The sequence below is a fragment of the Diplotaxodon limnothrissa genome, linkage group LG15, assembly GCF_057381915.1.
Source record: "Diplotaxodon limnothrissa isolate DT_005_m linkage group LG15, D_limnothrissa_male_GT1.1, whole genome shotgun sequence".
NCBI classification, from domain to species: domain Eukaryota; kingdom Metazoa; phylum Chordata; class Actinopteri; order Cichliformes; family Cichlidae; genus Diplotaxodon; species Diplotaxodon limnothrissa.
In genome coordinates, this window is record NC_140610.1 from 30,733,761 (window position 1) to 30,747,129 (window position 13,369).

At 41.1% G+C, this 13,369-nt stretch overlaps 2 protein-coding genes across 2 annotated transcripts; one reads left to right on the forward strand and one right to left on the reverse strand.

Moving 5' to 3' along the window:
• The first annotated feature begins 409 nt into the window (after positions 1 to 409).
• Positions 410 to 2,425, forward strand: LOC146617741 (uncharacterized). The gene is made up of 2 exons (XM_085373249.1): positions 410 to 546; positions 1,186 to 2,425. The coding sequence occupies exons 1-2, from the start codon at positions 425 to 427 to the stop codon at positions 2,423 to 2,425; spliced, it is 1,362 nt and encodes a 453-aa protein (XP_085229375.1). The 5' UTR covers positions 410 to 424.
• A 524-nt stretch (positions 2,426 to 2,949) lies between these two features.
• On the reverse strand, positions 2,950 to 4,452 carry LOC146617742 (uncharacterized). The gene is made up of 5 exons (XM_085373518.1): positions 4,314 to 4,452; positions 4,070 to 4,182; positions 3,705 to 3,862; positions 3,482 to 3,614; positions 2,950 to 3,408 (listed from the first exon to the last, which is right to left on the reverse strand). The coding sequence occupies exons 1-5, from the start codon at positions 4,450 to 4,452 to the stop codon at positions 2,950 to 2,952; spliced, it is 1,002 nt and encodes a 333-aa protein (XP_085229644.1).
• Between the last annotated feature and the right edge of the window lie 8,917 nt (positions 4,453 to 13,369).

Sequence of the window (13,369 nt, forward strand, 5' to 3'; positions counted from 1 at the left end):
TTATAACCTTCAGAAGACTGAGTGCCAACTCATTATGAGCACATTTGCAGTAAATGTATGAAAATGATTATAACCACTTATTTTAGTAAGAGAAATCAAACATTTTCAACCCTAACAGTACACAAGGTATCTGTTATGGCCAGGGTATTTTCTGTTTCTTGCTCTTTGTGGGTTTTTTTTCTCCATTTGGCAACGGTGGACATGTCTTTGGTTTGGTCGCATTTCACACTCGGACACTTATCCTTGCACCTTATATGCAGTCTGTGGTTGAACTGTATTTAACTGTAGTGTGCACAACAGTTCACCCCTCTGGTGGTAATCAGACTCCTTCATTAGCAGGTATCCACAATCATCCGGTTGTTCAGTGATGACGCGACGAATCCGACGAATCCTACTTCCGGGTCTAAACGCTCCTGTGTTCAATATGACACAATGCTGTGTTCCTGGTTGTTTTAACCAATCTGGCTCAAAACAACAGTCTAATCTGTCATTTTACCGGTTTCCTTGTGAAAAGAGAGAGAAGAGGAAGTGGCTGAAGTTGATAAGGTATGTTACAACTCGTAAGTGAATGAATAAATTTGTAAGATAAGAGCTAGTGGGCTCTTACTTTAGTTAGCTAATATAGCTAGTGATGAACAATTAAAACCCGCTACTAAAAGACAAACTGGCTTTTACCAGTAATTGTACTTATATAGACAATGGATTTTATTGTGTTTTTTTTTAATACAAAGACGTTGTTGCATTTTTGAAGTCATTTTTATTTCTCCAAGCAAAGATTGAGAGCTAAGGGTCACTTCGCTATATATATGAACCTTAGTTAGCTTTCGACGCTCAGAGGAATAAAAATTACGTCCAAAAAGCGATGTCTATGTAAGAAAATACATTACAATCCCCAGCCTATGTGCCAGTTAATTACCAAAATAAAGACCTAACCAACAAATAGCTAGCAAAGGTTGCCAGTACTTATCTTTCTGGTAAGCTTAAAAGCAAATTAGTACAACGATGTGTAAGAAAAGCATCTGGACTTCTTTAAGTTTTAAGTTTCTTGAAGCTTCTCTCATCTGGATGAAAGAAGCTTCTCTCTATTATTTATCTCTATTTTTTTTTTTTTTGTATTAATCATAACTAATGGAGGGCTAGCGTATGATCTGAAATTTCTCTCTGTCTTTTTAAACACTTCCACAGACGTGAAAACTTCACCCCAAACTGCAACTCAAGAGTCTGCAGTTGGCACTTCCCTCAAGGAAAAGCTGCGGGGCCAACAAGATTTGCATGGAACGACGGGAAGTCTTTTCAGTTCCCAGATGACCACAACCCTGTTAGAAAAAAGAAGAAAAAAGAGCAGGTCCCAGCTATTGGTGAAAATCAAAGTGAAATATCAGATGAGCCACATCATTCCAACAATGCAGCTACACAGACAGATACTGCAAGTTCCACAAGTTCTTCCCAAAGTCTTCTGGTGCTAGAGATTCAGAATGACATGCTAAGAATAGAGAATGAAAAACTTAAAAAACAAGTAGAGAAGCAGAAGCAGACTTTCTCATTCAGTCAAATATCTGACAATCCTGAAAGGGTCCAGTACTATGCTGGATTGCCCGATGCTGCTTCTGTCCTGTTTTTAGAAGCGCTTCTTTCCAGATTTGATCTTAAATATCATTCTGATTGGACTGTCCAAATGATGCCCCTAATTGACCAGTTATTTCTAACCCTGATCAAGCTCAAACTTAATTTTGGTCATGAAGACCTTTCAATAAGGTTTAACTGCAGCAGAGGCACAGTAACTAATATTTTTACAACAATTGTTAGTGCACTGTATGACATTTTGTATGTTGGCATGCTGGAAAACAACATTCCCTCGAGAGCCAAGAATCAAACATCGCTGCCAGATTGCTTCCAACCATTTCCTAACTGCAGGATTGTGCTTGACTGCACGGAAGTTTCTGTTTGTAACACAGAGAGACTTGACACACAAAGTCATTTGTACAGCCAGTACAAAGGACGGACCACACTAAAGGCTCTAATTGGTGTGGCTCCTAATGGTGTAATAACCTTTGTAAGCAACTTGTACGGTGGAAGTGCCTCAGATAAGGCCATAACAGCTGACTGTGGAGTACTGCAACATCTACAACCAGGTGACATGGTCATTGCAGATAAGGGCTTCACAATTCGGGACATCCTACCAGAAGGGGTCTCACTGAACATTCCGTCCTTCCTCACCAACGGACAATTCACACAGGAGGAAGTGAACAACAACAGGAAGATTTCCTGTGCAAGAATACATGTAGAGCGTTCCATTCAAAGACTGAAACTTTTCTCAATTTTGCATCACATCCCACATCAGTTAAAAAAAAATATTAATAAGATCTTGAAAGCATGTGTGTGTCTTACAAATTTACAAACACCTATTCTCCGTGAAATTGAATAAATTATACCTGTGAGAGTTCAGAGGTAAAAGTACATTGTGTCATTTTCTAACTACTTGTGGACCAGAAAATACAACTGTTGAATAAGTTTACTTTTATTATTTATAACTCCTAAGTGTTCTGGATTGTTTTGTGTGTATACTCAGGATGTTACAACATAAAAACAACTTAGTTGCATAGTTTCAAATTGAGAATGGTCTCATTTGTGATTCGTATAATGTTTTACTCTGTTTTTATCAATGGCTTGTTACATTTTTCATTCCATTCCAGCTTCCTGATTACTGCCTAGTTTTCTTGCTATGCATTTTCAATTAAAATGAAGAATACCAGATACATGTGTTACTCTTTATTTTCAGGAACAGTTTGTCCAAAACATTTTATTTTTTCAAATCAAAAATTAATATAATTTAAGAATTTATCTGAATATATTTACAAAGTTACAATGACAAAAAATGTACAATTTCCAAATAGTTTTAAAATTAACTATAAACATTTGGACTGATAAATTACTCATGCTGATATGAATTCAAAGCTGCGATAAAATATGGGGTAAAAAAACTTCCCGGTAGAACGTTTCCAACGCTTCAATGTTAACAGCCCAAGTTTGTTCTCTATCCACATGCAAGATGAAAAAGTCACATGGAGTCCAAACAATAAAGTGACAGCTTTTCGCCCCTGTGAGATAGAGGTTGCCCTGGATCTGATGCCAGTAGTTGTGATTCTTTTTTAATACCAGGGAACCACTTGCCTCATCCAGCTGTAGGAAAAAGTCCTTACTTTCTGCAGCCTCCAATACAGTTTTGGCTCTGGCTGACCATGGGCATTTCACCTCAATGATGCACTCATTAGAGACAGTCCCATCTGGAGAACCACCAAGCAGGCCACTGTTAGATAAAAACAGTCCCCTCTCCTTGATAGCTGCACCAGTACAGTCAGTGTACAACTGCTTGGCCTTTGGCTCATGAAGGATCCCCCAATCACATGCCTTTGGGGATGAAAATACAACTTAGTCATAAAGGAATTCTTAGATGCACAGACCCTTTTTACTAACAACTTACTTTAGATCCTTCTGTCAGGTTGTACTGTCCAAGCAGAGTCTTAAATAAGGAAGGGGGGTATGAGCGCCGCTGGACTGCACTCAGGACCAAACCGAAGTTGCTGGCTGTGATTCTCTTCTTGCGATATGCTGACCTTTTATAAAGAAACACAAATTAAGAGACACAGTTAACTAAAATTTCCTACTTAACACTTAACAGAATAAATTTCAAAGCACTTTCTTACCACAATGCATTCTTCGTTTGCCCAACTGTTGCTTCCTCAATCTGTTTCTTCTCTTCGTCAGACACAGCCAGTGATGCCAAGAGATAACGAGCCTTGTCTTCTGCTTGGGGAAATCCCAGGTTCCTCAGCACTTCATCAAATGTCTTGGCTGGTTTAGCCTAGATTTAAAGCAAAAGGATTTTAAAGGTTTTAATGGAACCAAGAAATTTTGACCACAGAATAGACAAAGTCAGGTACAGAGTATATAAAATACATGTAAAAAATAAAGTGGGGACAGTGGAAGCAAACAGTCTGCTGTATGTAGTTTACAAGAGTTTACATACATGTACAATTTATACCACATGTTAAAGTAAATATCAAAGTACCTGAGAGCATTCAGGACTCAAAATCCAACCCATCCCAGTAAAACGTTGCAATTTCGATAGGGATGCCACTGCCCATTCCTTGTCCTCCTGGGAGACAGGTCTTTCGATTCCAGCTGAAAAAAAAAAACTTTTAGTAATCTGTATAAATAATAATTTTAGCATATAAAACATAATGCTTTTTAAAAAGTTAAGAAAATAATTATTATAATTAATTCAAAGGACAAATTTTAAATAAATAACTGACCTTGTGTTGTTGAGGGTGTCATCACAGACACTCTCTTGGCAGTAATTTCTTCTGCTTTGCATGATTTTACCCTCTTCCACACACATTCCACGTCAGTGCGAGACACATTCTTCTCCACCCAAATCAACAATGCCGCCATATGATGGCACTTATCATTGCCAATCGGGCACTCACAGGAGCTGAACCTGACTGACTGACCCTCAACATGCACCTACATTGAAAGAAAGTTAATGCTTACCCTAAACATTCTAACAAACACTTGCAGCGCTGCTCTGTGTACTGGTACTAGGTTAACTAGGCTAATATAACTGGTACTAGGCTAACATTACTAACTCTCCAAAACCTCCATGTTATGTAGATTTTCATCTTCGTTTACTTCCACTGTTATAGCATTGCTGTACGTGTGTGTGCTTTATGAAATACATCAGAATACAGAATATCTCATGTTTAATCGTCGGCTAGCTAGCTTACTCCTAGCTCACCTCAACATTGTAAATCTTCTTTTTCATGGATGCCTGGACACTTCCCTTTATAATTCCGCCTGGGAGAACGGTTACACTGACCACTTTACTAGAGTTGAAGGAATTAAGACCCTTTTTAACCCTAATTGGTACTTCGCTAAAGAAGGAGGTAATCGTGAACAAAGTCACTGGCTCCGCCATCGTTGTTTCTTGAGGAGCACTTAGACCCGGAAATACCTGCAACGTCATCCGTGACGTCTGACTGAACAACCGGATAGCTTACTGTGTGAAGAAAGGTTGGTTCATAGAAAGTAGCACAAAAGTTTAAAAATAAATTTAAAAAAAGCTGCTTACATATCATCTAAGATATACAGAAGATGTACCAGCAGCAGCAGGGTGTGTGATATTGAAACAGTAATTCTGCTTTATTCTGCTGGCCTGAGGGGCCTTGGGGCAAATTGATTAAATCATTATCACAACATTGGTCTGTTCAGATCAGTGAAATAGCCAGCATATAGCCAGCATAGGGTGCCTCGGTCCTGGTTATTGCTGTGACCATATATTATTAAAGGAGAGACTTGAATGGTATTGAACTGGCTTAAATGAATATAAAGCTGATCATTTAAAATGAATTACAATGAGCTAAGGCAGAGACAAAGAGCCTCTTTGGGCTAAGCGAAACTGCAAGTAGGTCAATAATGCTGACAAATTTCCCGATTAATGAGCTATGTAATCACTTTTATATTCTAGTATCTAAAAACATATACAAAACACCCCATTTATATCAGTCTATATGTATCTATAACTATTTTTCTATGTTTTCCTTTTGTCTAATAATTAACTAAAAATACAAGTGCATGGAGGTAGCGAGAAAGTGGGTGGACATTACAAAAGCATACAAAAAGAACAATTACACAATATTTATATTATCATTTGTGTATTACTGATTTGATGATATTATATTATATCAGTGTTTCATTTTTAATTAAAGTTATTTCGAATACACATAATATTATGTTTTTTTTGTTAATTGTTTTGGGAAACAATATTTGTAAATAACTCAAATAGATAAAATAATTAACTACTGTGTGGTCAAATCTATTCAAAGAGCATATAGAGTTTTGTGTTTCATAATGACTCAGTGGCTTCTATTTTTTATATTATTGCTGTTGTTCTAAAAACATTATTTGTTATATATAATAAATATGGAAAAACTCCTTGAATGTGTAAACATATTTTAAAAAAAAGCCAAATTGTTGAGGTACCCTTGGACAAGCTACAGTCTCTGCACACTGCTCCCCTAGCGCTGGATTGGTGGCTGCCTACTGCTTCACTGAGTGAATGGGTTAAATGCAGAGGGCTCATTTCCTACGGGATTAATAAAGTATACGTTATTATTAATATGAATTGAACTCTGAATTGTTAAATATAAAAATTCAAATTTCTGTGTTTACAGATTATTTTTATATGGTAAATGGACTAGTACTCAGAAAGGCTCTATCCTTTGAAGCCCTATTCACCCAACCACACATACATTTAGCACTTTTTTCTGTATCTGTGTGTTGTCTAACATTTACACAGACACTCATACTATTGTGGAGTCATTGAGCAAAACTCATGGTTTATTGTGTTGTTCAAAGATACTTCCATTAAAAAGACTGGAGTAGCTGGGGAATCAGTCCAAATTTTCACAACACTTATGAGAGTAAAAAGAGAAAGAAACATGGATGTGCCCTTTGGGACAGATGTTTTGACCATTTTCTAATCTGATTACATCAAGAAGAACATCTGTGGCTCAGGTGGTCATCCGATCACCTACAGATCACCTACTAATTGGAAGGTTGGTGGTTCGATCCTTGGCTTCCCCGGTCTGCATGTCAAATATCCTTGAGCAACATACTAACCCACGCGTTCATCGGAGTGTGAATGTGTATGAAGTGTTAGTTTGCACTTGTGTTTAGACGTAGATGGGTGAATGAGGCATGTTGTATACAGTGCTTTGAGTATTCTGGGAGAGTAGAAAAGCGCTATATAAGAATAAGATCATTTATCATCTGTACAGCAACAGAAGACCACACTGGGTGACACTCCTCTGAACTAAGGAGTCAGATTTGGTGTAAACAATACAAAAGTGTGGATCCATTCTGCCTTATCATTACTTAAGGCTACTGGTGGAAGTGTAGCATTTAAACACCTCAGCCTACTTACATGCCAGGTCCAAAATATTTCTCCAGAATATTCAATTCAGTTCAATTTTATTTATATAGCGCCAAATCACAACAAAAGTCGCCTCAATGCGCTTTATATTGTACAGTAGATACAGAGAAAAACCCAACAATCATATGACCCCCATGAGCAAGCACTTTGGCGACAGTGGGATGGAAAAAATCCCTTTTAACAGGAAGAAACCTCCAGCTGAACCAGCCTCAGGGAAGGGCGGCCATCTGCTGCGACCGGTTGGGGTGAGAGAAGGAAAACAGGATGAAAGACATGGTGTGGAAGAGAGACAGAGATTAATAACAGATATGATTCAATGCAGAGAGGTCTATTAACTCATAGTGAGTGAGAAAGGTGATTGGAAAGGAAAAACTCAATGCGTCATGGGAATCCCCGGCAGCCTACGTCTAGTGCAGCATAACTAAGGGAGGATCCAGGGTCATCTGGTCCAGCCCTAACTATATGCTTTAGCAAAAAGGAAAGTTTTAAGCCTAATCTTAAAAGTAGAGATAGTGTCTGTCTCCCGAATCCAAACAGGAAGCTCGTTCCACAGAAAACTGAAGGCTCTCCCTCCCATTCTACTTTTAAATACCCCAAGACAGGGGTCAGCAACCTTTAAGACCCAAAGAGCCATTTGGACCTGGTTTCCATGCAAAAGAAAACACTGGGAGCTGCAAATCCTTTTTGACATCTAAAATGAAGATAACACTGTATATATTGTTTTTTACCTTTATGCTTTGTGTGAACAACTAAGGTGTGTTGCTTATAAAATCCATGAAGTGCTACAGAGAAAATTACATTTTATTTATGTAATTAACACATTTTGAACTCTTAAAGAAATATAACAAAAGGACAGACACCAACCTGAACTAAAATGATCCATGTAGCAAACAGAAACGCCACCCTTATATCGCCTTTGGGCTTTTGGAGCCTTGACCTGACTTTTAAAAATAATTGGGGAAAAAAGCACTATGCTGCTAAAAAATGAAAAACAGATATTTGCAAAATTCTGCCTAAATATGTATTATACCAGGTTAATGTGTGTAGCGGGGCGTCGTCTGCAGTGACGCTGCAGGTGAGGCGGACGCACCTGAGTGGCACCCGCAATCACGCCTCCCCGCCTTAACGTCTGTGCTATCTATGCTGTTGTTGGTATATGTCTGGCTGTGAGCTGAAAAGCTACAGCCGGCTGCATGCGTACAGCAACCGTGTGTGAAAAGTGGTCAATAAAGAGATGCTGAAAAGCATGTTCATGCAAACATCGTAGGGTCTGCCGTGATATGTTTACAATGGGACTTCTGCTCCTGAACCTCGATGTGCACACATCGTCTGCAAATCGGGGCTGTACGAAGTCACTTTCATCTTAATGCAGGACTGTAAGCTGTCATCTGTGAGGCGTGAGCGGTGTTTGTTTTTAACATAGTTCATGTTGGAGAATACCTGCGGACATAATGTGGCTCCGAAGATCCATAATTGGCCTACCTGGGGTTGAAAGACTCAATAAATGCACGGCGTTTCGGCGGGTATACCGGCTTCCACGTGCGTGACGCTTATTTTGAGCGATGAAAAAATAATAAAATATAATTTTATTTTTATATTTCAATATCACAATCTTCCAATTTAGAACTACAAGTTTGGTTTGTTTTTTAAAAAAGAACTAACATAAATAAAATACACTTCAGCTAAATACTTCTAATTTATTTTCCCAAACCACTATAAGGACTAAAGAGCCGCAGGTTGCCGACCCCTGCCCTAGGATCAACAAGTAGGCCTGCAGTGCGAGAGCAAAGTGCTCTAATAGGGTGATTTGGTACTACAAGGTCATTAAGATAAGATGGGGCCTGATTATTTAAGACCTTGTATGTGAGGAGCAGGATTTTGAATTCAATTCTGGATTTAACAGGAAGCCAGTGAAGGGAAGCCAAAACAGGAGAAATATGCTCTCTCTTTCTAGTCCCTGTCAATACTCTTGCTGCAGCATTTTGGATTAACTAAAGGCTTTTCAGCGAGTTTTTTGGACATCCTGATAATAATGAATTGCAGTAGTCCAGCCTGGAAGGAATAAATGCATGAACTAGTTTTTCAGCGTCACTCTGAGACAGGATATTTCTAACTTTAGAGATGTTGCGCAAATGGAAGAAAGCAGTCTTACGTATTTGTTTAATATGTGAGTTGAAGGACATATCTGTGGTGTTTCGACAGAAGAACGGAGACGACTTGGTTTATAATGGAATGTGTATTCAGCAGTAGTTAGCCATCCAAAACATATCACAATACCCTTCTCTTCTTCTATCCTTCTATCACTATTAGTCACAGAGCCCCCTACTGGTAACTGAGTATATGTTCATATTCAGTCCCCCTTGTAAAGCAACCCTTCACCATCTTAGCAGTGTATGTAAACATAACATCTCTCCTCATTCTCACAGAATTCTACTACCTCAGTATTACTTACTTAGCATGGTAACATTACTATTTGCACATAACATTATCAGTAGTAAACTTTGCAACCAGACAACATTTTCAATACTGCTTGCTGAACCTATTTCACTTATAACATTACTGGGTGTTTGAACTATACCTGTGGTCTATACCCATCTTGTTATGGTGCCTAAATCGTCCTTTATAATGAATACTTGTACAGTTAAGGTTACTGTAGTAACGTAACAACCTTAAGTCACAAAACTTCACAAATAAATCACAGTAAATCAATCATCTATTATACTTGGACCTCAGAACTAGCAGTATGGAACTTAACATTAGCATCCAACAGCTCAAGCGTGTTATTTCCCACTTTTTTTTTAAACTCATTTCATTACATAATCCTTGGTCCAAGCTGGTAACTGTCTCGGTCTGTTAGGAACATTAGGAGTTTCTCTTGTGTTGTTTTCAACCTCTTCACCAGCCTGCAACGGCTCAGCATTCTCTGCTCGGCAGAGTGAGAGACCGGCTGCATTCCATCTCTTTCCATCACTCAAGATGAAGGTGCTCAGTCCAGTCTGTTGCTGCACTGACAGTGGATCAGTGAACTGTCTCTCTCCCTTCCCCACTCGGAAAGGCTTACTGTCACCGACCACAAGCTGGGGAGGTTTTGCCCCCCTCTTAGCATCAGTGTAGCGTTTACTCTTACATTGCTGGTGAAAGACTCTGGCCCTGCATTGGTCATACTGTCCTGTGTCTTTGGGAAATGGCAGGACATTTAGCTTTGTTCTCATTGGTCTCCCTCTGAGAAGCTGAAACGGAGCTGCTCCAGTTGTTGCATGAGCTGTAGCATTCTGTTACGGCGGGCTTCCACGGCTTCTGGGACACCTGTGCAGCCTGAACACAGTCCTTCAGTACTCTGTTGAATCTTTCAACACACCCGTTTGCTTGAGGGTGATACACACTTGTTCTAATGTGCTTGATGCCCCTTTCCTTCAGGAAATCAGCAAAAGCAGATGAAGTGAATTGTTGTCCATTATCTGTCGTAAGCTCACAAGGGTTTCCCTCCCGTGCAAAAACTGAAGACAAGAACCTAATAACAGTGTCTGTAGTAGCTGATGAAGTAAAGGCTACTTCTGGCCATTTGCTGAAGTAATCGACCAGTGTGATAGCAAACCTGCAGTCCTGCGACCCACGGTCAAAAGGTCCAACAATGTCAACGGCCACATGCTGAAAGGGACCATCTGGAAACTGAACCGGCTGTAGGGGAGCAGGAGCAGTTTTGGCCGTTTTGTCACACGATTGACAGACAGAGCACGATGACATAATCGCATGGACTTGAGTATCCATGCATGGCCACCAGTAAAGCTCTCTGAGCCGCTGCTTTGTGCGAACTATGCCCTGGTGACCTTCGTGTGCGAGGCATATTACCTTTTCTCGCAGGGACCTCGCATTTATTGTCAGCAACTTTCTGCCAGCCCTCTCTCCTTGCTTTTGCAGCCTTTGCAGTGTTCCCTTGCGTTCTGATTAAACTCTGAAACTCCTGAAATCCCTCACTCAAGAGTTCTTGCTCTGCTGCCGAAAAATACTGAGCGCTCTCCTTCGACATTTTCGCAGACCAATCAGAGGGTTGCCGATCAATGTTTCTACTATCGATGCGTAGCCCTTTTTACGACACCCAGTGATCTCACATTACTTCATCCAGCTGTACTAATTGTCAACAGCAGGTGTGTTCGGAGAACCAGATTAGCGAGCTCACGTTTAGCGCGATGATTTGGTCTTGGATGTGTTATTTGATCTTGGATGTAGTAAGCGACGTACGAAGAACGGGCCCCAGGACGGTACTGCACATCGTACTGAAAACACATCAACCTTGCAGACCATCGTGCGATTCTCATGCCAGCTCTGTTCATACCTTTGGTGCTGAGAAGGGTAGTAAGAGCTTGGTGGTGAGTGCGAAGCGTGAATCTGCGGCCCCATACATATGTACGCCATCTTTCCACCGCCCAGACACAGACTAACACCTCCTTTTCTGTAGTGGAGTACTTTCATTCAGCAGGAGACAGTGTTCGGGAGGCGAACGCCACAACCCGCTCCACTTGATCTGGATGTAACTGTGTCAACACAGCGCCTAGCCCGTAGTCTGATGCGTCTGTGGTGATAAAAGCAGGTAAGTCAGGGTCATAGACGGCAAGTGCGGGACTTTCCAGACTGAGTTTTTTCAGGTTACTGAAGCTCTCATGTGCTGCCTCGTTCCACTGGAGTTCAACTTTCATGTCTGTTTTCAGCAACTGTCGCAGTGGCTCCACCAGTGTAGCATAATCTGGAATAAATTTACGGAACCAGGATGACAAACCCAGGAATGAGCGCAATGCAGCCATATCCTTTGGAGTAGGAGCCTCAGCAATAGCAGTAAGGTGATGTTGGCTTGGACGTAGGCCTTCCTTTGAGATTACATGGCCCAGGAATGTGATGTGTGACTGGCAGAAGGAACTTTTCCCAGTATTAATCTGCAGGCCGACGTCTCTGAGACGTTGGAGAACAGCTTGCAGGCGTGTATCATGCACCTCCTTTGATGTTCTGTAGACGATGATGTCATCCAAGTAGTTGCGAACACCAGGCAGATCTTTCAGGACCGTTTGCATCATTTTCTGGAAAGCCGAAGGTGCTGATGCTAGGCCAAATGGAACACGTGTGAACTGGAACAGTCCCTCATGAGTGATGAAAGCAATCAGCTTGCGGCTCTCCGGATGCAAAGGTAATTGGTGGTATGCTGAGCTCAGGTCAATCTGGCTGTAGTGAGTGGCACCCGCCAACTCAGAAAACAGATCCTCCATGTGAGGAAGAGGATGGCAGTCAGTAATGATGCTTTTATTGGGTTCACGAAGGTCAACACACAGTCTCAACTCCCTTTTGCGCTTCCGGGCCACGACCAGAGGACTCACCCACTCAGCTGCATCAATCCTTTCAATTATGCCAGCTTTGAGTAAGCGAGAGAGTTCTGCTGATACCTCTGTACGTACACTTAATGGCAGGTGTCTCAGCTTTTGACGTACAGGCTGCACATTGTTGTTTACCTGTACTTTATGGATGAACCCTTTAACACACCCAAGCTGAGCTGGTGGAATAGGATCAACATTGTATACAGCAGACTTCCGGTTAGTAGAATCCGGCTCATCTGCAGTTTCATCCTGAATGCGGTCCACTTTGCCTCCGACGATGCAGACGTTCAGTGCTCTAATGAGATCGAGGCCTAATAGCGGGGAACCAGCTTTGACAATGTAGAAGGAAGCAGGAACTTTTTCATTCTGTGCATGCAGTGCAACTGATGCAGGCAGACAACCCATCACAGCTAACTCATCTTTAGCATAAGTAACTAGTTTGACTTTAGGTCGCACCAGTGAACAGTCTGCAAAATACTGTCTGTAGATAGTTTCTGGCAGAATAGACACAGAAGCTCCAGTGTCTACTATCAGCTCTACCGTCTTAGAACCACCTTGTACAGTTTCAATGTCGACAGTGCAGGTAAGCTTATCTTGAATAGCTGCCATCATTTTAGCATCTTGCACGCACAGTACTGCCAATTCTGGAACCACTACTTCTCTCACTTCACTGACTGACGACTTACATACCTTGGCAAAATGTCCCTTTTTCCCGCAGTTGTTGCATTTTGAAGAAGCAGCCGGGCAGTTTTTATCATTAGCTAAGTGCTTGTGAGAACCACACCTGAAGCACTTCCGCTGCTGCTGCTTTGAACCTCCCCGTTTGCGTTGGTCTGGAGTGCAGCCTTTAGCAGGGCGAGGTCCTCTCCTCTGGTGAGAGTGGGAATTTGCCACATTGACTGTCTGAACAGGCGCGGTCGGAAACGAGCCGGGTGTGGAGAGTAGAGTAGCGTTTTTGACTGCTGCTTCCACCTGGCCTGCAATAGTGCAATACTGCAATACTCATCCTCGTCGCCAA

Excerpts from the sequence above, each read along its gene's own strand:
- LOC146617742 (XM_085373518.1), bottom strand. The coding sequence starts at position 4,452 with ATGGCGGCATTGTTGATTTGGGTGGAGAAGAATGTGTCTCGCACTGAC. Across the intron at positions 4,183-4,313 it reads GACACCCTCAACAACACAAG|CTGGAATCGAAAGACCTGTC; the intron begins GTCAGTTATTTA and ends TTTTTTTTTCAG. Across the intron at positions 3,409-3,481 it reads ACCTGACAGAAGGATCTAAA|GCATGTGATTGGGGGATCCT; the intron begins GTAAGTTGTTAG and ends TCATCCCCAAAG.
- LOC146617741 (XM_085373249.1), top strand. The coding sequence starts at position 425 with ATGACACAATGCTGTGTTCCTGGTTGTTTTAACCAATCTGGCTCAAAA. Across the intron at positions 547-1,185 it reads AAGTGGCTGAAGTTGATAAG|ACGTGAAAACTTCACCCCAA; the intron begins GTATGTTACAAC and ends ACACTTCCACAG.